The 22,589-nt window shown below is 51.2% G+C and overlaps 2 protein-coding genes across 5 annotated transcripts; both read left to right on the top strand.

Annotated features, from left to right (window-relative positions):
* The first annotated feature begins 3,458 nt into the window (after positions 1 to 3,458).
* Aurkaip1 (aurora kinase A interacting protein 1) lies at positions 3,459 to 5,737 on the top strand. Of its 2 annotated transcripts, XM_008852590.3 has the most exons (4): positions 3,459 to 3,615; positions 3,859 to 3,948; positions 4,227 to 4,660; positions 4,752 to 5,737. In XM_008852590.3, exons 2-4 carry the CDS (start codon positions 3,897 to 3,899, stop codon positions 4,851 to 4,853), a joined length of 588 nt encoding a protein of 195 aa, XP_008850812.1. In that variant the 5' UTR covers positions 3,459 to 3,615; positions 3,859 to 3,896; the 3' UTR covers positions 4,854 to 5,737. The 2 variants fall into 2 exon arrangements, with proteins under 2 accessions (XP_008850812.1, XP_029411718.1); XM_029555858.1 differs by lacking the exon at positions 3,459 to 3,615 and having other exon boundaries at positions 3,622 to 3,948.
* Positions 5,738 to 15,886: 10,149 nt separating this feature from the next.
* On the top strand, positions 15,887 to 20,059 carry Mxra8 (matrix remodeling associated 8). Of its 3 annotated transcripts, none has more exons than XM_008852588.3 (10): positions 15,887 to 16,115; positions 17,103 to 17,126; positions 17,264 to 17,566; positions 17,683 to 17,784; positions 17,866 to 18,336; positions 18,456 to 18,614; positions 18,698 to 18,737; positions 18,811 to 18,887; positions 18,960 to 19,040; positions 19,235 to 20,059. In XM_008852588.3, exons 1-10 carry the CDS (start codon positions 16,067 to 16,069, stop codon positions 19,258 to 19,260), a joined length of 1,332 nt encoding a protein of 443 aa, XP_008850810.1. In that variant the 5' UTR covers positions 15,887 to 16,066; the 3' UTR covers positions 19,261 to 20,059. The 3 variants fall into 3 exon arrangements, with proteins under 3 accessions (XP_008850810.1, XP_029411716.1, XP_029411715.1); XM_029555855.1 differs by lacking the exon at positions 15,887 to 16,115 and adding an exon at positions 16,729 to 16,920; XM_029555856.1 differs by lacking the exons at positions 15,887 to 16,115; positions 17,683 to 17,784 and adding an exon at positions 16,685 to 16,920.
* Positions 20,060 to 22,589: the final 2,530 nt, after the last annotated feature.

Below are 22,589 nucleotides of genomic sequence, written 5' to 3'. Positions count from 1 at the left end.
CGATCTTTTTTGTCTCCTCCTCCTCCTCTTCCTCCTCCTCCTCCTTTTTCTTTTTCTTTCTTTTTTTTGTCTTTTTGAGACAAAGTCTCCCTGTAGTGGGGACTACAGGTTTGCACCACCACGCCCGGCTGACAGCTGGTGCTCTTATCCGCTAATCTATCTCTTCAGCCCCACTACCCATACTCCTAGTGCTCCTCCATCCTCTTTCCAGACCAGAAAAACTGGAGGCAAATAAGCATTTGGGGAAAAAAAAATAAGTACAATAATTCTATGTATTTCTTTTATTTTATGTATATGAGTGTATTGCCTGCATGTATGTGAGTGCACCCATGTCGTGCAGTGCCACGGAGGTCAGAAGAGGGCTTTGAATTCCCCTGGAACTGGAGTTAAGGACGGTTCATAGCCACCATGTGGGTGCTGGGAATTGAACCTGGGTCCTCTGCGAGAGCAGTCAGTGCTCTTAGCCGCTGAGCCATCTCTCCAGCCCCTCTATGTATTTCTTGAGTGACTAAAGAATTAATTTGGTGGGAAAATTAGAAAACACACCCCCAGAATCTTCCACCAGTTTGGATTTTTTTGTTGTCGTCCAGCTCAGCAAGAACAGCAATTTCTCGTAATCACTGTGCTGTCTTTCCAGCCCCTTCCCTCAACAACCCATCCCACCCCCACCTCCCGGTTTTTTTTTTTGTTTTTTGAGACAGGCCTGGAATTTGCTATGTAGACCAGGCTGGCCTCAAAGTCAGAGATTGTCTGCCTCTTCCTCCAGAGTGTTGGGATTAAAGGTTTGTGCCACCATGCTTAGCCTCACATTTTTATGAAGAATTGATCTTTGTAGTCTGGATTCACTTCATCTGCCTTGACAGTTAGTTAACATCAACATCTGCTACTCCTGTGGGAGGCAGCCAGTTCAGTTTTATCATGGCCTTCCATCCAGGTGGCCACTGTTTGCATGCCTTGTGAGCAAGCTCCACAAAGCTCCTGTGATTGACAGGATGCCACAACTGTACCCATGCTTCATTGCCACCATCACCAAGCAGCTACCTTCCCTGGCTGTGCCCCTTCTCTTTTGGCCTGGTACTTGATAGGGACACTAACAAGCTTAGTTTTTCTCACTATACCTCCTTGAAGACCAGACTGGTTAGTTTGGGGGATTGGGGAAAGAGGGTACTCTGCTCTATCTGCTTTCAAGACAGTTTCCACTTTTCCTTTCTCCTGTTGGTCCCTGACTCTAGGAAGGTACTCCTACCTATTCTTAACTCCTAGGAAGCTTGACTAGATGCTTTGTCTCAACACAATCACCTCTTCGTTGTATTTGGCACATCTCCTTGGACCCTTGGTCAGATCTGTCATCTTTAACCAGAGTCCAGGGAGATATACATAATCTATCAAAGAGCAGGTGACCATGTCTGAGGGCTGGGAGCACCAAGGTGAGGGCCAGAGTATGGAGAGCATCATCTTGCCCTTAATTGCTAAACCTACTGGGAGAGGCTATAAATTAGAGAGGCAAGCTAATGTTCACAAACCTTCTTATTTGAGTGAGTGAGATGCCTCAGTGGATAAAGTGCTTGTCACACAAGCCTGACAACCCGAATTTGATCTCTGGAACCCAACTAAGGTGAAAAGGAGAAAAATTACTCCACAAAATTGTCCTCTGACCTCTACATTTATGCTGTGGCACATGAACAACACCACTCTTGCCCACACATTACTAGAAAAACAAAAGGGCTGGAGAGATGGCTCAATGATTAAGAACACTGGCTGTTCTTGCAGAGATGGCTCAATGATTAAGAACACTGGCTGTTCTTGCAGAAGACCGGGGTTAAATCCCAGCACCCACATGGCAGCTAACAATTGTCCTTAACTCCAGTTCCAGGGGATCTGACATCCTCTTCTGTCTGAGGGCATTGCATGACACGAGTGTACTTACATGGAGGAAATACAGACATATACATAAAATAAAAATAATAAAAATACATTTTAAAAACAGCTGGGCATGGTGGCACACACCTTTAATCCCAGCACTTGGGAGGTAGAGGCAGAGGGAGACCCTGCCTTGAAAATAAACAAAACAAAACAAAAACAAACCAGTAACAAACCTCTGGAAATCTCAGGCATCACCTCTGGAAGGTAGGGTTACATACAGTATCACCTTGCAGAGCTGGAACTAGAGCCTGCAATTTTTGTCTTCGTTGGATTATGCTGCCATTTAATGCTTAGCCAGGTTTATTATTATTATTATTATTATTTTAAATATTTTATTTTTATCTTATGAGTGTATTGCCTGCACCCGTGTAGGTAAGTGCACCTGTGTCATGCAGTGCCTGAGGAGGACAGAAGAGGCTGTCGGATCCCCTGGAACTGGAGTTATGGACAGTTAGCTGCTATGCGGGTGCTGGGATTCGAACCCGGGTCTTCTGCAAGAACCACCAGTGTTCTTAACCGCTGAGCCCCGGTTTTATTATTTTTAAGTGTAAGAGTGTATTGGCTGCATGTGTGTAAGTGCATCTTTGTCGCGCAGTGCCAGCAGAGGTCAGAAGACTGGACGGCGTTGGATCCCCTGGAACTGGAGTTACAGACGTTTTTAAGCCTCCATTTGAGTCCTTGAAATTTAACCCAGGTCTAATGCAAGAGCAGCCTCTCCAACCCCCAGCTGCGTTAGATTTTTTCAGACGAAAAACAAGTGGTTTTTTTCTTTCCTCAGGCACACTATCAGAGCTTGTTTGATTTAGAGAAGATTCGTAAAAGGTTCGGGATCGCCTTCATTTGAGATTAGGAGAGAGAAATGGCTGTCAAGTCAAAGGCACAGGGCCGGAGGAGCAGTAAGTTCAGGAGTATGGGGCTCAGAGGCTGAAGGAGCTCCCTCTGCCCTGCGCCCCAGCTTGGCCCCCAGGACATCCCCCACTGTCAGCCTCGTCTCTGCAGAAATTATTCTCATTTATTTTACTTTCTGTTTATAAGTGTATTTATTGCCTGCCTGCATGTATGCGAGTGCACCAGTATCATGCAATGCCCACGGAGGTCAGAAGGCGTCAGATCCTCTGGACCTGGAGTTATAGATGGCTGTTACCTGCTATGTGGCTCCTGGGATTTAGCCATCTCTCCAGCCCCTCCAGCGCTACTCTTTAGCCCTAAAAAGGAGGGGGGGGGGCACGACAGATACTTCCGTCGCTCTGATTACGCTGCTTTCGTCGCTGCCAACGTCACTTCAGATCATGGAGTACCCGGAACCTGTCTGGTCTGGGGAAAAGACGCTGAAGGTCACGCGTGCGCAGAGAGCCACGTGGTTTGGGGTTTGTTTTGAAAGTCTCGAGGAGGGACCATGCGGAACTGATGTGCTGTTGGAGGAATGGGGCAGAGGGGGCGGTCCCCCTAACCGGAAGCCATCACTTTCTGAGGCTCAGGGAACTGCGCTGACGCAGTTTCGGCGCCAGAGGGCGCTAGGTTGTCAATGTCGGGCGACCCCGTGGGGTGAGGGCGGGTTTGCAAATAGAACGGAAATCCCGAAGAGCGGTCGTGGAACGGCCAGTTCGAGCTTCCGGGGTGGGGCCTGCGGGTCGGCGTGAGGGACTGTGGGTCGGTGCAGCTGTACGGCTGCGCTGCTTGGCTTAAGTGTGGGTGCGTTCCGCTGCTGATACTGCCCCACCTTGTGGGCTTAGGTTTCTTGGGGGACACTGCGGGTGGGAGGCTTGTGGAGTCGCGCCGGTGGGGAGAGGCAGAGGCAGGATATAGGCTAGCGGCGTGTGAAGATGTCTGGAGTACCCAGGGCTGTGGGCAGATTAGGCATGCGGCCTGGCTAGTCGGCGTCGGCTGAGCACTGCCCACGCCGCTGCGTGTCCTCAACCGGCACCTGTATTCCAGCTCCTTTGCGCACCTGAGGCCCTGCCACCCATTTAGCCATGTTCCTGGCACGCCTGACTTCACAGCTGGTTAGGGCTGGTCCCTGGGCAGGTAAGAGGCCCCTTGGACGCGGAATCCACTTCCTGGGTTGGGGTTGAGAATGGCCGCGGTCCAGCTCCTCCCTAGGTGCCTTCTGTCTACTGGAAATAGGGGACTGGTCACAAACCTTCCCTGCGAACTTCCATGAAGGGGTACATCACAGCTTCAAGCCAGGAGCGCGGTACAGGTCTTCCCGCTTGGGTGGATGTGCTCCCCAAGTCTAGGTGGTAGTCGTGTTCTGATCCAGCGTGTATCCTCACCAATAGTGACTGAGTGCGTTGTTTCCTCAGGCTTCAGTCGTCCCTGGCCTGGCTCCGGGGTGACCCGCAGCTATGCTTTTCGACCCCCTTACAGCTTGCAGCCTGCAAGCCCAAGTCGGGCTGCGTCCCTCCCTGGCAAGGGGGCCCAGCTGGAGCTGGAAGAGTTCCTGGTCCCCAGGAGGATGGCCATCACACCCCTAGAGGGCTGGCTGACTGCCCGATACCTATTGCCCAGAGTGGATGCTGGGGCCCCAGTGACTGTGGCTCCCACCCAATTCTATGAGTGTCCACCTAGCCAGGTGGAGGAGGGAGCCAAGGAGGTCTGGGTTGCCACTCCGATACAGTGCAAAAATGTGCTGAAGATCCGCCGGCGGAAGATGAACCACCACAAGTACCGAAAGCTGATCAAGAGAACACGGTTTCTGAGGCGGAAGGTTCGGGAAGGACGCCTGAAGCGGAAGCAGGTGAGTGTGGGCTGTCTTGGACCTTGGTTGGTAGTGGCTGAGAGTGCATGGCTTCGCCAAGAATTAGTTGGTTGCCCCTCTGTCTTTGCAGGTCAAGTTTGAGAGAGACCTGAAGCGCATCTGGCTGAAGGCAGGCCTGAAGGAAGCCCCTGAGGGTTGGCAGACCCCAAAGATCTACCTGAAGAGCAAATGAGCCTAGGGTCCCATCTCTGGCCCTGTTGCTACTACTGACCCACTATAATAAACGTTGGGAGGACTCACTCGACCCAGGCTGGCCTCGATCTGCCTGGTGGGGACTCTCTTGAGGTGGAAACCAGCCTTTATCATAGGAGCCTAGGGTGGCTGATGGCTGCGGGGTCCCAGCAGCCTGTGTCCCTACAAACTGACTGTGCTATGCGTTCTGGAATGACAGCCTATTTGAGTGATGTGTGCTGTGGGATCACTGTGAACACTCCCAGGGATGCAAGTCTCAGTGTGTACACTGGTGGTAGACTGACCTGGGGTGGCACTGGGTTGGAGAAAATGGTGAATAGATTCTATTTTCTGAGGTGAGGGGTAGGGTCTGGGTGGGCTCAGCAGGGAAACAAAAGGAAAACCCTGGTTTCTCTGAAGATGGTACATAGTCTGCAGTCTCAGCCCTCTGAGCTGCCCTGCTTGACTGGAATAATCACATTTGGGGACAGGGTTGGTGTATTGGCATGCTGTCAGGCTTCCCAACCTCCTGTTGCCTCTCGGCTTCTGCCATGTCCCCGTTTTATTTTGAGAGGTTCATGATTGAGGGCATGCTGAGGAAGCTTGAGGATTCCAAGTATTCCCTGGGTCAAGAGGAATACACACTTTGAATAGTTGGAGAGACCCTGACTTGTGTACCAAGAGATGAAGAAACTGAACTCCAAGCAGAGGAACCTTGTCAGTGCATCTGTTATGCCATATGGGCCCTTCTTATATACTTTATTCTCTGATCCCTGACATCTGAGTTAACAAAATAGGAACTGTTCACCTCTTTCTTGGGCCTGGGGCTATAGCCTCCTGTATCTTCTTCCCACCCCATAAAGGCCAGGCCACTGCTTACCAAGATTGCGAAGGCTGCTTGTCTTTTGTCATAGACACATGTCTGGGAAGTGGGCTAAGTTCTGCACATTAGGCAGTCTTGAGGCAAGGGGACTTGTGTAGAGTTCCCAGAAATGTCAAGGGTAGAGCAGATGGTATTAATAACCCCCATTGCTGAAGGAGCCAGATGAGCCCTGCCCTACACATGCGAACCACTGAAGTAAACAGGGCTCCAAACAGTAGGGTCCCAGAGGGACCTTGTGTCCCTTGCTGATTGAGATTGAAGCTGGCTGTGGAAAGGGTGGGAGCACTGCGGCTAGTATAGCTGTGGCTTTACTAGTGACCAGAAGGGGGCAGTAGTCATACTCCTGGCATCCTGTGGACCCTGGCTGAGAACCAGGCCAGCTGGCTGAAAACTAACAGGACCCCCGCACCTCCTGCTGTGCTTCTCTTCCTGGGTCTGGGCCGTCTGTGGTGAGTGGAACAGGGGTCGTAGGGCCAGGGCCCCAGTGGTGGAGCTTCCCCCTGGGTGAAGTGGAGGGATCCTCTCGAGTCAGTTCTGGCCAAGCCTGACCCAGCAGCACTGTTTGCTGGCACTCTTAGCTGGTACCCACAGCTGCAAGCAGCTGCTCCTGGTATTTCCTTCCAGCCCTGCCTGGGAGCTGCCCTGTGGCTCACCCCACTCTTCCTTGACAAGGACAAGAAATGAGGTTCCGCTTCTGTCTGCAGCTAAGCTTCAGAGGCTTGAAGGGCCAGCAGACCCAGGCAGCTTAGCTACCATGTTGAAAAGAAGCCCTGGGTCACTCATTCTGCCTCATGGTTCCTACAGAACAATAGGGTTGGTGTTTTTTTGTTTTGTTTTGTTTTTTAATTTATTTTTTGGCAGAACTGGAGATTGAACTCAGCCTTATTCATGCTAGGCAAATAGTCACTGAGCTACAGCCCCAGCTCTTCTTAACTTAGCCTGAGCCACATCTGGAAACATTTTTGGTTGTTGGAATGTGGGTCAGAGGCCAGAGATGCTGCTGGGTTCTACAAGGCGGAGGAAACCCTGCTATCACATATGCCTATACATACAGAGTCAGTGCCAAGGGTAAAGTTCCTGTTCTGTGTGTCACCTGTCTTGATGGATTAGTGTCTGAGCCAGCTCTGCTCAGTCTCCACCATGCCTGTGGCTTGGAAGACTGTGTCCTGCTAGAACCTCAGCAGACAATATAGGGGTTATATTTTTATCTTTGCAGCTCCTCCCAGGCCACAAGAGGCTGCTCGGTCTTCACTATACGGCCTCCACCCTGCCTCCTGCCTTGTGGAATGCAAAGCCCCTTCTTGGTGTCTCCCTGTTCTGGGAGGATGCAGTGAGCAGAGGCCTTTGATGTGGTTTTGCTTTCAACTGCCCCTCATTCTGGCCTTTCCTAGCATGGTCAGAGTTTGAGTTCCAGCCAGGATCAGGGTTGGTAAGAGTAGTCTTGAGCACATGCTGGGGACCCTATCCTTTTGTCCCAGGAGTAAAAGTCAATAGTTACCTCAATGTGGCTTCTGTGAGTTTAGCCCCACCCACCATATATGCCTGTTGTCAGTGCAGTTGAGCACATGCCAAGTCTTGAGTCCTAATCAGTGGGAGTGAAGGGTCTTCATACACCCACATGTTTCAGCTCCAGTGAGGTGCCCATGGTGCCCAAGCACAGAGCCTTCTGTGTAGGACACGGCTATTGCTGTTCCCCAACCCTGGCCAGACTGTCAGAGGTCCAGTTTGATACTGAGTTTTATGGCTTGGCACTACCAGGCCACTTGTAGTTAACAAACCAGAAAATCGCTGTTCTGGGAAGGGGCAGGTATTCCACTTGTTTGTTTGCTATACTGTGGGTCGAACCTAAGGCCTTACATATTTTCATTTAGTTTTTGTGTGTTGGTATTTGTGATGTTTCTATAGCTAAACCTGGCCTGGAACTTGAAATCTTACCTGAGCCTCCCCAGTGCTAGAATTGCCGGAACATACCACCATGCTTGTTTTTCTTTTTGGCATTGCCTCCTTTTTGCACACTCTGTCTCAGTACTGAGCTCGTATTCCTCACTCCTGGGTACATGGGCAGGTTTGTGGTGTCATGGCTAAGGTCTCCTTGGGACCAGGCTTGGTCCATCCGGGCTGGGTCCACCTTTCTAAGGGCTTCCTCAGCCTCCCTCCTGATTCTGGATCCCTTACTTTCCATTTTCTTCTCTGAAAGAGCACCTGAGGAAGGAAGTGCGAAGTACGTTTTGAAACCTGTTTGAGGGTGTCTCTCTTGTCCTACTGCTGGGTTGACAGCAGCTCGTTAAAGACGCCCAGTTTAGAGTGGTTACCCACAAGTCTCAAGGCCCTGTTCCAAGTCATCTGGGCCCCAGAGTGGCTGCTAAGAAAGTTAAGCCATTGTTGGCCCTGCGTGCTGGAAGTGACTACTTGGTCCTGTGTTGAAGCTGTGCTCTGTGATTGAAAATCCCATGGTATGTGTATTAGTCACTTTTCTGTTGCTGCGGTAGAAACACTGACCCAAGAAATTTATAGAAGGAAGAATTTATTTGAGCTTACAGTTCCAGGGGAATTATAGTCCGTCATGGCAGAGAGGGGAGGCATGGTGGCTGGAGGTGGCTGGAGCAGGAGCAGCAGAAGCTAAGCTCTCACATCATCACGCAGGCACCCGACGCAAGAGAGCACCTGGAGATCCAGCAAGGGTTAAGAACTCTCTAAGCCCACCCCCAGTGATGTGCTTCCTCCAGGATAGCCACACCTTCTAAAGCCTCCCAAAATAGCACCATCATCTGGGGACACAATGTCCAAATACTTGGAGCCTATGGGGGACATTTTCATTCAAACCACCACAGTATACCTCAGTGTGGCCTGTCTCAGTTCTGCAGTAGCCTGTCAGTCCATAACTCTAGTTATGTACTCATAACAGACTCATAGCTCTAGTCTAGACATTTTCTTGGGCCATTTGTGGGTGACTTTCTCTCAATTTGTCTTCTGTTTCTGAAATTTCTGCTATTTGAATGATTCCATCTTGTTGATATCTTCAGCATTTTCTCAAATCCATTTGATGATTTTTCATTTCTGTTTCATTAAAAAAATTTTTTTTGAGAAAGGGTCTCATGTAATCCAGGCTGGCCTCAAACTCACTATATAGCCAAGGATAACTTTGAACCTCTGATCTTCCTGCTTTCACCTCCACATGCTGGGATTACAGGCATATGCCACCATGTCAGGACTGCTTGCATGCTAGGCAAACAGTCTACCAACTAAGCTACTTCCCTAGCACTACATTTTTAATTTCTAAAAGACATTTTTCTGTTGGTCAGTGGATGTAGTACTACCCTTTCCCTGAGGGTGTCACTGATTGGTTCTTTTTGTTTTGTTTTGTTTTTTGTAGCCCCAGCTGGCCTGGAACTCACCTGAGTTCCAGTGATATAGACTAGGGGGGCCTTGATCTCACTGAGTGCTGGGATTGAAGGCATATACCACCACACCTGACAGGTTCTTTTTTTTTTTTTTTTGAGCGTATACTGCCTGCATGTAGGTAAGTGCAATGTGCAATGTGCAGTGTCCTTGGAGAACAGAAGAGACTGTCAGATTCCCTGGAATTGGAGTTACGGACAGTTGTTAGCTGCCATGTGGGTGCTGAGATATGAACCCAGGTCTTCTGCAAAAACAGTGTTCTTAACCACTGAGCCATCTCTCCAGCCCTAGTTCTTTTTAATTAAATTTTTTCTTAATTTCATGTGTTTGAATGTTCACCTATATGTATGTATGTATGTATGTATGTATGTATGTATGTATGTATGTATACCACGTGCATTCCTGGTGCTTGTGGAGGATAGAAGAGGGCATCAGAGCCTCTGGATCCCCTGGAACTAGAGTTGCAAACAGTTGTGAGCCACCATGTGGGTGCTGGAAAACGTACCAGGATCCACTGCAAGAGTAGCAAGTGCTCTTAACCTGTGAGTCATCTGTCTGGCCCCCTGTGATTGGTTCGTTCAACCTCCCTTTTATCCAATTTCTGCTTCCAAGTCAGCCTTCTGTATCTGTTAACTTTGGTCCTTTTGAAGGAGTGGTGCACAGACCAGCAGCAAGAAGTGTCTGAAACACATAGATATAGTCTCTAAATATTTACCACATTTAGCTCAGCATGGTAGCACACATCTGTAATATCAACCACTCATGGACTGAGGCAAGTCCAGCCTGGGCTGCATAGGGGACCCTGTCTCAAAAACGTTTAAAAAGGGGAGGGGAGCAAGAGATAGCTCAATCAGTAAAAGATATCTGGGGGGGGATAGCTCAGCCCTGAATGCATAAAGACCTGAATTTGATCCCCAACACCCAAGTAAAAATGCCAGGCAAAGTGGTCTGCATTTCTAATCCCTCTAATCCTGTTGCTTTAAAGTTAGAGGAGGATTTCTGGGAATCTAGCTAATTAGTGAGCTCCAGGCCAATGAAAGGCTTTGTCTCAAAGAAAGAAGATGGTGTTCCTGAGACTAACACCTGAGGTTATTCTCTGACTTCCATACGTGAAAACACAGATGTGCACACCACCCCCCACATGTGCACCACAGATACATAATTTTAAAAAATCGAGGTAATTTGCCACATATCTGTAATCCTAACATATGGAAGGCAGAAATAGGACAAATATAAATTCAAGGCCAGGATGGGCTACATAATGAGACTATCTCAAATATTAATTTAAAAATGTAGGGGCTAGAGAGAGAGCTCAGTGGTTAAGAGCACTATTGCTCTTGCAGAGGACTCAGGTTCAATTCCCAGTACCCACATAGCAACTAACAACCATCCCTAACTCCAGTTCCAGGGTATCCAACACCCTCTTCTGACCTCTGAGGGCATTGCATGACACGGGTGCACTTACATACATGCAGGCAATACACTCATACACCTTAAAAATAATAGGGGAGCCGGGCATGGTGGTGCACACCTTTAATCCCAGCACTAGGGAGGCAGAGGCAGGTGGATCTCTGTGGGTTCAAGGCCAGCCTGGTCTACATAGCGAGTTCCAGGCCAGTTGGGACTATAGGGAGACCCTGTCTCAGACCCCCCAAAAAATTTTTAAATTTTTAAAGAAAATAGAAATGTAGAATTCTTAGCTAAATTTGAATCTCAGGCCAGGTGTGGTGGTACACACCTTCAATCCCAGCACTTGGAAGGCAGAAGCAGGTGGATCTCTGTGAGTTTGAGACCAGCCTGATCTACATAGCAAGATCTAGGCCAGCCAGGGCTACATAGGGAGCCCCCTATGTCTTAATAAACAAATAGATTTAGAAAAAGCAAAATAAATTCAAATCTCCGATAAATAACAGGTGAATTGTTGGTGTAAGCATGTCTGATGTGCTAGTTAATCTTGACACCCTAAGTCCAGGTCTGCACAGGAAGAATACAGAGCTGAGCATGTCTTCATGCTGACTGACGAGTCCATGGCCAGTGTGTCAGATGTCTAAAGTCACCTGAGCACACTTTCACTAGCCAAAGATTGGAAACCATGAGCACTTAAGGAATTACCATACTGGGTTGAAACAACACAAATTGAAGCCCATTGGGCAGTTTTGGAGGCTGCTGGGGAAACAAGTCCTGAGGACTCCAGGTTGCCTGAGAATTTGCCAAATTCTTGTGTGAGTAGGAACATTTTCTAAGCATATTATCGTAACTATTCCCATTTTACTGGAAACAAAAAACAATGTATAGGATATGAAATCTCTTGAATTTAGTGGAACAATCTGTACAATTGCCTTAAACAGATCAACTCATACTGTATAGACTTAAGAGGATGTAGTTCCAGAGGAAGGAACTTCATGTTCCCCTTTAAGAAAAGCCATTCCAGCCAGGTGTGGTGGCGCACGCCTGTCGTCCCAGCACTTGAGAGGCAGAGGCAGGCGGATCTCTGTGAGTTCAAAGCCAGCCTGGTCTACATAGTGAGTTCAAGGACAGCTGGGGCTACAGGGAGACCCTGCTTCAAAAAGACAAAATAAAAAATAATAAATAAATAAATAATAAATAAGAGAAGCCATTCTCAGGCTGGGGGTGGGCTCAGTAGGAGAGCTCTTGCTTGGCATTATTACCAATCAGCTGGCTGGGGTCCTTTTGCTATACTCAGAAATCACAAGTAGACAAGAGGAAGCTCTCCTAGTGTTGACAGGCCCTGGTCTTGAGTGCCAAACATTTATGGGATAGGCTGACAAACTCAGATTTACAGCTGCAAGTCTTGAGGACTAGAAGCTTACAGCTCCAGACTCTAAAAACCAGAGTCTTAAGACTTTAGGCTCTAAGTACTCAAGTTGGAGGTGTGTTGCTCTGGGTTTTGATGCCGGTAGTCCCTGGCAGCTAGGGTAATCCTCAGGTCTTAGCAGTGGCTAGCATTACTAGTCTTGGGTGTCAGGACCCTCAGCTTTATGATTTGTCAGCTCCCTGGAACCCATCTAACAATGGGACTGTAGTTTCTCACCTTTGATTTGTCACCTTCTCCAGCTTCTCTGTGCTGTTGAGTCTTTGCCTCTATCCTGTCACTCCCTCAAACTCTTGAGCCATCTTTTGTTGTTGTTGTTGGTGGTGGTGGTATTTTTTTAATGAAAAATTTTTTTTGTCTTTTTGAGACAGGGTCTCCTTGTAGCCCTAGCTGGCCTGGAACTCACTATGTAGACCAGGTTGGCTATGTATATCCATCTGACTTTGCCTCTGGAGTGCTGGGATTAAAGGCATGTGCCACCATACCAGAAAATTTCTGTGTTTTTAAATCTGAGTCTCATCGTATCAGTTTTCACTCAGCCATCAGAAGCGCCTGGATCGCCTCAGGATAAGAGAGGCCTAGTGACAGTCCCTCTCCAGGACAGAACCAGCCTTTGGAATGAGGTCTACAGAGCATTCTGCGTCTGATGTAGGAAACACAATAGGGCAAACCCTCTGGACTCCAGAAGGACCAGTAGATACACAAGTGACTGCTTCCAGGAAATGGGTCAGAACTCATAGAACAGTCATCGGGCTGAGGATACAGTTCAGTGGTTTAGTGCTTGCTTCAAATGTATAAGCACTGGATTCAACTCTTCCCCCATAAAAAATACCCAGAGGGCAAAATGGCATATGCTATGGATCCAGGATGCAGCTGGACTAGCATGTCCTCTTGGACATGATGGGTCCACATAGTTCCTAGCAAAACCTAGATGGACCTTTTGTCCTGCAGTTTGTCCTCTTGGACCCCCATCCTACCCAATCCTCACTGGAAAGCCAGAGGCTATGGAAACCAGTATGTCACTGAGTAGTCCTTGTTCCTGCTCTGGTGGAGTTATTAGTCCCCCATTGTACAAGTCACATTTGTCACAGTATTTCTTCTTGGCTGAGGTTTGGGAATCATCTTGACTCCCAAAGACCAGCCTCAGACTATCCCATAGTCTTGGAATTGTCTTAGAATTCCAACCCATCAGGAAGACTTGATTAGGGGCCCTTACTTCTATTTCTTTGTATGTCTATAGCAGTTGTAAATGAACCACCTCAGTGTTTTTGTATACCAGCAGGCCATCCCCTAGCCAGAGGGGTCAGGCCTCTTCTTGTTGCATTTTTGTTTTGAGACAGGGTCTTAGTAATGGTAATCCTCCTGTGTTGGGATTACACATATGTCCCACCATGCCCATTCCACCTCTGCCAGGCAACACAATTTTAAAAATTTATTTTTATTTTATGTGTATGAGTGATTTGCCTTTAAATGACATACGTGTAAGTGCACCACATGCATGCAGTGTCTGTGGAGGCCAGAAGACAGTGTCAGATCCCCTGGAACTGGAGTTACAGGCAGTTGTTAGCTTCCCCAGTTGATAGTTGGAAACTGAATCAGGGTCCTCTGCAAGATCAGCCAGTGCTCTTAACTACTGAGCATCTTTCCAGCCCATAAAATAGTTCTAAAAGATGAGTGTGGGGCTGGAGAGATGGCTCAGTGGTTAAGAACACTGGTTGTTCTTACAGAAGACCCAGGTTCAAATCCTAGCACCCACATTGCAGCTAACAACTGTCTGTAACTCCAGTCCCAGGGAATCAGACAGCCTCTTCTGTCCTCCTCGGGCATTGCATGACATGGGTGCACTTACCTACATGCAGGGAATACACACATACACATAAAATAAAAATAAATAATTTTTTTTTAAAGTTTAAAAAAAAAGATGGTGTGCTGGTCTATCAACAGGGCAGTGCCTGGTATACAGTGGGTGTTTAGTAAGTGCTCCCTGAATGAAGACCAATGTCGGTCTTTAGGATAAGCAACGGTGTGTGCAGGAGCAACTGATTCTGCCGGTATCTGCTCTGATTGTATTCCTTGTGGGACCATCTGAGGCATGTGGTGGTGAGGGGGTTGGGCCTGAGTCTCTGTGCCTGTGGTTTTTCTTCCCAGTGAGCCGGGCTGCCTGGAATGTCCGAGTCACCAGGAATGGGAGCCAACATCAGATTCTCAGTCTTTGGGCCCAGTGGGCTGGCTGACCTCCCTTGTCCAGCCACACCCCTAGGAGAAAAGGAGGTTGGTCCAGGGGCTCTATGTTGGCTGGCACTTGGCCAGATCACCATGAGGTCAGTTGTTTGTGTTGTCCTCATCTATTCTCTTCCTGAAGGGAAAAAGATTTTAAGTGGGAAAGCAAGGGGCAGGGGACTAGAGGCTCCACAGTACAGGATGGGGAGGAGATGGAGTGGCTCAGGCTCTTGTCTGTGGGAGGGACAGGTGGCTTGGTTAGCAGCCCAGACAGAGTGCTTGGCTTGAGTTCTCATCTGTGGCTATTTCCTGCTAAGGATGTGGTGGCAGGGGAGCAGGAAGGTGGTGGGGGTAGCAAACGGACCTCTGCTGCCCATGGTGGTTCCATTGCCCTGAAGTACAGAGAGCAGGATGGGGGAAGTTGCCCCATCTTCCTTCTAGTATCTTTCCCAGTCCTCCACCTGGAACCACGTCCCCTCTCATATTTAGGATCTCTCATTTCCTGAGCACTTTCCCTCTTTGGTGAGAGACAGTAGAGAAGGAAACCTGGGACAACCATGGGAGATTGGGGAAAAGAGACAGCGTTAACAGAGGTCAAGCCTCCAGAGTGTGGGGTAGAGACAGACATTGTTGCAAGTGAGGAACCAGTACTAATGGAAACCATTTAGAAAAACAGGAGGAGAAGCCAGAAGGGGCGGGTTCAGGGTTGGCCTACTGGGTGGGACTTGTTTTTCCAGAATGAGAGACCCAGGGACAAGCAAGGGTGAGAGCACGGTGGGGGGGGGGGGCAACTTTAAGCTCTGCCTGGCCCAAATCCTGGAGAGGAGATGGCTTTATTAGATCCTGAAGGGCTTCCTGTGTCCTCACAGTTGGTCCTCTCTGTTGTCACCTCCCTTCCAAGAGCCAGCTGGGCTGGGCTTCTGGCTTATCTGAGGACTTGGGGAGCAGAGCCCATCATTCTACCCAAATGGGCAGCCTAAACTGGCTGAGGGTTTCTGTGGTTGTTTGGATTCTCTTTCTTTCTTGTCCTGAGGTTTGCTTAACTACCAGGGGTGGGCTGGTACACAGTGCTGCTCTGTTATTTCCCATTTGTTTATATGACTTTGTAAATTTTCCCAGAGCTTCAAATTTGTGCTTTCTTTTGGGAGAGTTCCACTTTTCTTTCTTCTGGGTGGGTTCCCAGATCACAGTAATCCAGGTTGTCCTGTTGGTGGGCTTCTCCTGTAGCCAGGCCATGAGGAAAGTCTGCCCAATGCTGTACTCAATGCCAAGAGGTCCTACTGCCCACCTCCTTGGTTGGTTGTTCTTGATTCTAGGAACCTGGCCACAGTGCCCATCATGCTGTCCTCAGGGAGCCCACCATGGGCATGGTAAGGTCGCCTCAGCTAAAGGTAGAGCTGGAAGAGCCACCTGATGTGGCAGGAAGAATACCAGGATAGAGAAGGCAGCCCAGGCGACCTGTTTGCTCATGTGAGAGAATGCCAAAGCAGGGGTTGCTGGTTATTCACCCCAGAACACCAGCCCTGCCGGAGCTCTGAAAGCCTCCCAGATGATTGGCACACCCATGGCCTCAACAGTCCTCAGACTCAGGCCTTCTCATCTGTCCAAGGACTGGGCTACTGCCCCTCCCCAGGGCTGACCAGTGACAGGGCCTAAGCCTCTGCTCAGACCCTCCCACCGTCTGGGACAGGGTGGCTGCAGCTCTTCAGGGCAGCCAAGGATGGGGGAGGCCTAGCAGCAAAGCAGCAGAGTGGGCGGGGCACAGACCCGGCCCAGGGCTCCGTGATGTCAGCGGGAGCTGGCAGGGAGAGGGGGGTCGGCTGTTTTTCTGGAGTTAGAGTTGTGTGAGACAAAGCACAGCACCGTTCATGCAGGCGCCATGGAACTGCTGTCCTGCGTCTTTCTGTGGAAACTGGTGCTTCTTCAGAGTAAGTGTTTGAGAGTGGGACTGGGTGTGGGACAGCAAGTGGGCAAACTTCTGTTTCTGGCAAACCCCCAGCTGAGCTTGGGCTGGGAGGGGTGAAGAGCCCTTATGAGGAGAACAAGGTTGAGTGCCTCAGAAACAGCAGCTCACCTAGGGGAGCATGAAGCCTTCAGGTACTCTAGCGGAGATTCCCGAGGGCCTAAAATGGGAAAATTGTGGCCAAGGGTGCTTCCTGTACCCACACTTTGTGGGTCCAGGACCAGCCCCTCAGGCTGCACTCCTCCCAGATGTGGGCAGGGAGTAAGTGGGGCTGAGAACTAGGGGGCTTGCAGAATTCGTTCCAACCCCTCTTCAGGGCCCTCAGGCCCGCCCAGGCTGGCCTGCTGACCCAGCACATTCCTCTCAGAAGCTGCGGGCACTCAGCCACTTCCCTGCAGCAGTGACTTGGGTCTGTGCTGGCTGACAGGGGCTCATTCCTCATGTCTCACTGTTGGAACTGAAGGCCCTTGCCCTTGGGGAAGGCCAGCAGAGGTCTACACCCAGCCAGGGGCTACAGAACAGAGCTGAATGCCTGAGGTCTAAAGGTGCCTGAGGGCTGGTGGCAGATGCACATACCACTTTTGGTTGGCTCAGTTTCAGGCTAGAGTTCTTTGGGTGGACCAGGTGCTATGATGTGGCCATGGCTACTTCAAGCACACACTCCAGAGCCAGCCTACAAGGAGACACATCCTTCCCCACTGCTAACTGCTGGATCTCTGGCTTCCCACTCTCCAGAGCTGTCTGCATAGTCAGGCCAGGTGGCACTGAGGGTGAGCACAGCTGTGTGAGAGATCCAGGAGCCCTCACTCTTAATTCTGCAGCTTTACTTCCATTTGTTAAGTGGGCATCATGGCAACAAACTGCCATGACTGCTAGAGGCCCAAGTCGCCATCTAACTGATCGGTCCTGGGGTGGAAAGGTGGGAAATGCCTTAATTTTCCTTCCCTTCCAGGTCCTGCACTCCTCTTGTCCTCAGGTTAGTATCCACCCTCCTCCAAGCTGTGGACCAGCCCCCTCAGGTCTCTCCTAACCCATCTGTCTTCCATCTTGCCAGTCCCACCCATACCTGCACCCCTGTGTTCCCTTTGCCACTGACTCTCTATTCCCCACAAGGGCTCTCGGGGCTCGCTGCGGCTGGCAGCTCTGTGGTGTCTGAGTCTGCAGTGAGCTGGGCAGCCGGAGCCCAGGCTGTGCTACGGTGCCAGAGCCCGCGCATGGTGTGGACCCAAGACCGGCTGCACGACCGCCAGCGCGTGGTCCACTGGGACCTCAGTGCTGGCCCGGGCAGCCAAGGGCGCCGACTGGTGGACATGTACTCGGCTGGCGAACAACGCGTGTACGAACTGCACGACCACGGCCGCCTGCTGCTATCGCCTTCTGCCTTCCAGGACGGCAATTTCTCGTTGCTCATCCGCGGTATGGGGTGGAACCATGGTGGGGGTTGGAGCCGTGGCAGGGGTTGAAACCTGGTCCAGGGGTGGGGCCATGAAGGACGAAGAGTCGCACCAGCTGAGGTTCTTCTTGTGGCGCAGCGGTGGAGGAGGGCGACGAAGGGGTGTACACCTGCAGCCTGCACCACCACTACTGCCACCTGTACGAGAGCCTTGCTGTGCGCCTCCAGGTCACTGAGGATCGTGAGTGTGTCCTTCTTGCCCCACCACCCCACGTGGCCGTTCCCGCCTCTTCCCGCTTCTGACCGCCTCTTCCATCCGCAGCCCGCTTAGCACGTGAGTACTGGGACGGCGAGAAAGAAGTGCTGGTGGTGGCGCGCGGCGCGCCCGCCCTGCTGACCTGCGTGAACCGTGCTCATCTATGGACCGACCGCCACTTGGAGGAGGCGCAGCAGGTGGTTCACTGGGACCGGCAGCCACCTGGGGTGCCACACGACCGAGCCGACCGCCTGCTTGACCTGTACGCTTCCGGGGAGCGCCGTGCCTACGGGCCTCCCTTCCTGCGGGATCGCGTGGGGGTGGACACCGACGCGTTTGCGCGTGGCGACTTCTCCCTACGCATTGACGCGCTGGAGCTGGCTGACGAGGGCATCTACTCTTGCCACCTACACCACCACTACTGCGGCCTGCACGAGCGCCGGGTCTTCCACTTGCAGGTCACAGAGCCTGCTTTCGAGCCACCTGCTCGGGCCTCGCCTGGCAACGGGTCTGGTCACAGTAGCGCTCCAGGCCCAGGTGTGTGCTCAGCCTGTCGTCCGTCCCGTCGGTCCGTCCGTCCCCCCTCTCCAGGGGAGAGACCCTGCTGAGGCCTAGGGTGCTGAGCAAGGTTTCTGATGCTGGTCCCTTGCCTGTAGATCCCACGCTGGCACAAGGCCGAAGTGTCATCAATGTCATAGTGCCAGAGAGTCGAGCACACTTCTTCCAGCAGCTAGGCTATGTGCTAGCCACACTACTGCTCTTCATCTTGCTGCTCATCACCGTGGTCCTCGCTACCCGCCATGGCCATGGCGGAGGTGAGGCTAAGCACTTGGGAGAGAGGGTCCCAGACTCGGCCAGGACAGTGGGGCTGACCCAACACCTCTCTCTCTCCTCACAGGATGTAAGACCTCAGACAAGAAGGCTGAGAAATCAAAGGGGTGAGTGTGTCTTCCCAGAGCTCCCTCCAGGCCTGCCTCAAACCCCACCTCCCTAACTGCCACCCCCTTCCAGGAAGGATGTGAACATGGTGGAGTTTGCTGTGGCCACAAGAGACCAGGCTCCTTATAGGACTGAGGACATCCAGCTAGGTAGGGGTGGGGGGCACAATGGTCATGGGGAAGTGCACCTCTGGGTGGGACTCATTCTTCTCTCCCAATCAGATTACAAAAACAACATCCTAAAGGAGAGGGCTGAGCTGGCCCACAGCCCCCTGCCTGCCAAGAACGTGGATCTGGACAAAGGTGAGCACTGAGAAAGACTCCTATCACCTCCTGATCCCATACTCAACTCTACCCACTCCCAGTATCCCATGAACAGGAGATCCCTGTCACTTCTGCCGAGAAGTCCCTAGGAAGTCATGCCCAATATCTGCCCTGAATTTCCCACTGGGATTAAGGGGCAGACAGCCAACACCAGCCATTTCCTTGACTTCCAGAGTTCAGGAAGGAGTACTGCAAGTAAAGGGACCCTGAGCTGCTGGCTGGGCCAGCAGCTCTGTCTCAAAGGACACTTCCCTGACCTTCACATGGCTCTCCGGGATCCTTCCCAGCGGCTGGTCCCGTTTTTCTAGAAACCTGGCCTGAACCGGGCAGAGTGGCTGCATGCACTCTGCTCTTCCAAGAATTACCCTCATCCTGGTGAGCAACCGTGGGTTCCCTGACTATGGTGTAGTATGGTTGCTGCCTTATAGCCACTGCTGCTTACTGGTGGCTCTTGCCTTCTACTTTGGCACAACCGAGATGCTTTGTTGATGTGCACCAAACCCTCAGTTCCTCCTGGCCTCTTCCTGATAGGGGCAGGAAGACACTTCAAGTTTCCAGTCAAGACTCCTAGTTGCCTAGTTGTACAACTCTTAGTGTACCCCTTGTCCAGGGGAGCCCCAGGGTCTTTCTGGGCTGCGCCATGCCTATGCATTGCTTAGAATCTTACTGCCATCTGTCTGACTCATGGACCCTTCTTACTGCTTTGGGCCACTTGGGGCTGGCCCATGGCCCTTTTTCTGCTTCTGACCCCTTTCTGTAGCATGCCTTCTAAGAGTCACCTTGACAGTCACTGGGCACCATGTGACTTTTGACCTTGACACCCCTCCCTGGGCTGGTGTATGGGATTGGGGCCCCAATTGGCTTGTGTTTTGGCTGAAGATGGGGTGGAGAAGTTGTGAAGAGCGTTCTGGGTGGCCTGTGCTGCCACATCAAACAGCCATCATTTGTTCTTGCGGGAGGAGTTTTTATGTCATAATAAAGGCTACATTTGATTTTTAGTCTTGGTCTCCTGCTTCCCTCTGTTCATCTGGGGAACCACGTCTGCGCCTCGGGAATCTTTCCTCACCTTCATTTGTGTACCACTGCCCTTTCCGACCCCCTTGAATTTTCCATTCATAGACTTTCTGTCATGTTTGGGGATAAGATGTCCTGGGGCCAGTTCTCCATGGTGAAGGGGTTTCAGTTCCTCTTGCAAGCGTATGTGTGGATAAGAAGGAGGAGGGTGTAAAAAGACAGAAAGGGAGACTGGACAGAGAGGGAAATGGTGTTGGTCCACTTCTTTGAAAATCAGCTACCAAGATGGGGTAAAAGGAAGAAACAAGGCTAGGCAGGCAGGCTCCCTGAGGATACAGGTCTGAATGCAATGGAGCCAAAGGAGTCTTGGGTAGAAAGAACCCCAGGAAGCAGGGTCTGGCCAATAGGATCAGGTGCTGGTTCCCAGATACTAGGCCCCTAGGGGCTAGTCATGGCTGGGCACTGACTAGGTGGCCACAGCAGACTCAGGGGGTGGAGGTGAGGGAAGAAACTGAGAGAAGGCACAGACGTGTTTCCCCACTCTTTTTTAAAAAAACCTTTATTTTAGATATATGAGTGCCTGTGTGTGTCCACATGTACACCGTGGAGCATATGGTGGTCAGAAGACAACTTTTAGGAGTTGGCTCTCTCCTTCAATCATGTGAGTTCTGGGAATTAAACTCCGGGTGCTAGGCTTGGTGGCGATGCCCTCCCTTTTTTTTCACTTTTTCTTTTTGAGACAGGGTCTCCCTGTAGTCCCAGCTGTCCTTGAACTCAAGAGATCAGTCTGCCTCTGCCTCACGAGTGCTGGGATCAAAGGTGTGTGCCACCACTCCTGGCCTGATTTCATATTTTAATCAGTTTTTATGCATTGATTTTCTGTGTATGTGTGTATAAAGGTAGGTGGATGAATACCACGGCATAAGTGTGGAGGTCAGAGAACAACTGTGGGAGCCTGTTTGCTCTTCCTCAGGTGACCTTTAGCCTCTATCATGTGGATCCTGAGGACCAAACTCATATCAAGTTTGAAAGCAGGCACCTTTACCTGCTGAGTCATCTAATTGACCCTTTTTCCTCACTTTTGGCCCCCTGCAATGCTCTCCAAGAAAAGTGGGGATTGGAAAGGGTGGCAGTCACCCACAATGACCCCAGTGGTCTGCTGAAGTGTGACTTGAGGATGTACCTCTCACTCCAATGGCCTCTGGTTCCATCACTGGTCATATGTCAGTGGACAAGGCCACTCCTAGAAAAGCACTGGCCTCACACCCACTCCTGCAAGGACCCATCCTGCCCCTATCAGCATCAGTACCAGGATTCCTATCATGTCCCTGGCTTCTAGCTCCTTCTCCTACAATTTGGTCTGTCAGGTAGGTACCAAGAGCAGCTGGACTGGGAACCCCTGCATCTGAGTGCCTTACACCAACAGATCAATAGCAGTTTGCTTCTGGCCTGAGGGGCTTTCAACGGAAGAACTGGTTTCTTTCTCTCTTAGCAGACGCTCTGAGGGCATCCCGCTAGGCTTCCTTCGGGTTACCTCTGCAGAGACCCAAGGAAGAGGGTTAACTGCAGGCTCAGGGAGTATGGATGTCCAGGATATCAGGCCCCTAGTGTGTCTGTCAGCTTGGGCTGACTTCTGTAGCCGTCACACATTCAGTGCTTTCTGTCCAACCTCTGGGTCCTCCAAAGCAGTGGCAGGGTCTTGCTTTGTGCTGGCCTAGTGCCTGGGGATGGTTCTAAGTCACAAGGTGTACTCCTTCCCCCATCACTGACCAGCATCCTGCACCCTCTCCCACCCTTCTCACTGACCAGTGAAGGACTCCCTCTAATGGCCTTAAAATTTCATTCTGGTGTAGAGGAAAGCCTTCAGCCCAGTAAGGCAAGTGGCTGAACTCTTCACAGCTAGAGGGGAGTCCTGGTATTCCTTGACCTGGGGAGGGCACCCGGCTAGAGCTACAACGTCCAAGGCAAAATCCCTTTGACTTCAGGCGCAGCCGGGGCGCCTGAACACCTGTGCACACAACCAGCATTCAGTTTCCTGAAGCCCTCGTGGGACCAGACAGTGTTGGCGCGGGGCCGCAAAGGATCTCTCGCTGCTTGAGGCTAGACATAAGCAGCTTCAGATTCTTGTAGAGCACCTCGCAGCCTGCCGGAATGACCAGCGCCTCCCGACTCTGTGTATCTCGGAGGCTCTGGGATTGGATCCAACACCCTTAACTGGCCTGGCCCCGCAAGGCTCCTCTGCTCCGCAGCGGATGTCAGGGCTCCAGGGGCGCGACTTCCTGAGGGTGCCTCCGCCTTTCTGGAGCAGGGCGGGCCCATCTACCCACCGGCCGAGAACCAGACACCCGGGGGACCACAGCATCTCGTCAGTTTGGGAACTGCGACAGAGCGCAGGCTAGGGCAGTGGGAGCTCGCAGCCCCGCCCGAAGCCTGTAATCCGCCCCCTTCGCCCCGACACTGACCGTGGCCCCGCCCCGCCCCCGCCCGGCGCCTGCGCAGCCCCGCCCACCCTCC

Source organism: Nannospalax galili, unplaced genomic scaffold (genome assembly GCF_000622305.1).
Source record: "Nannospalax galili isolate Female #2095 unplaced genomic scaffold, S.galili_v1.0 scaffold806, whole genome shotgun sequence".
Classification (NCBI taxonomy): domain Eukaryota; kingdom Metazoa; phylum Chordata; class Mammalia; order Rodentia; family Spalacidae; genus Nannospalax; species Nannospalax galili.
Note: the sequence above shows the minus strand (reverse complement) of the source record. Positions and strands in the feature narration are given on the sequence as shown.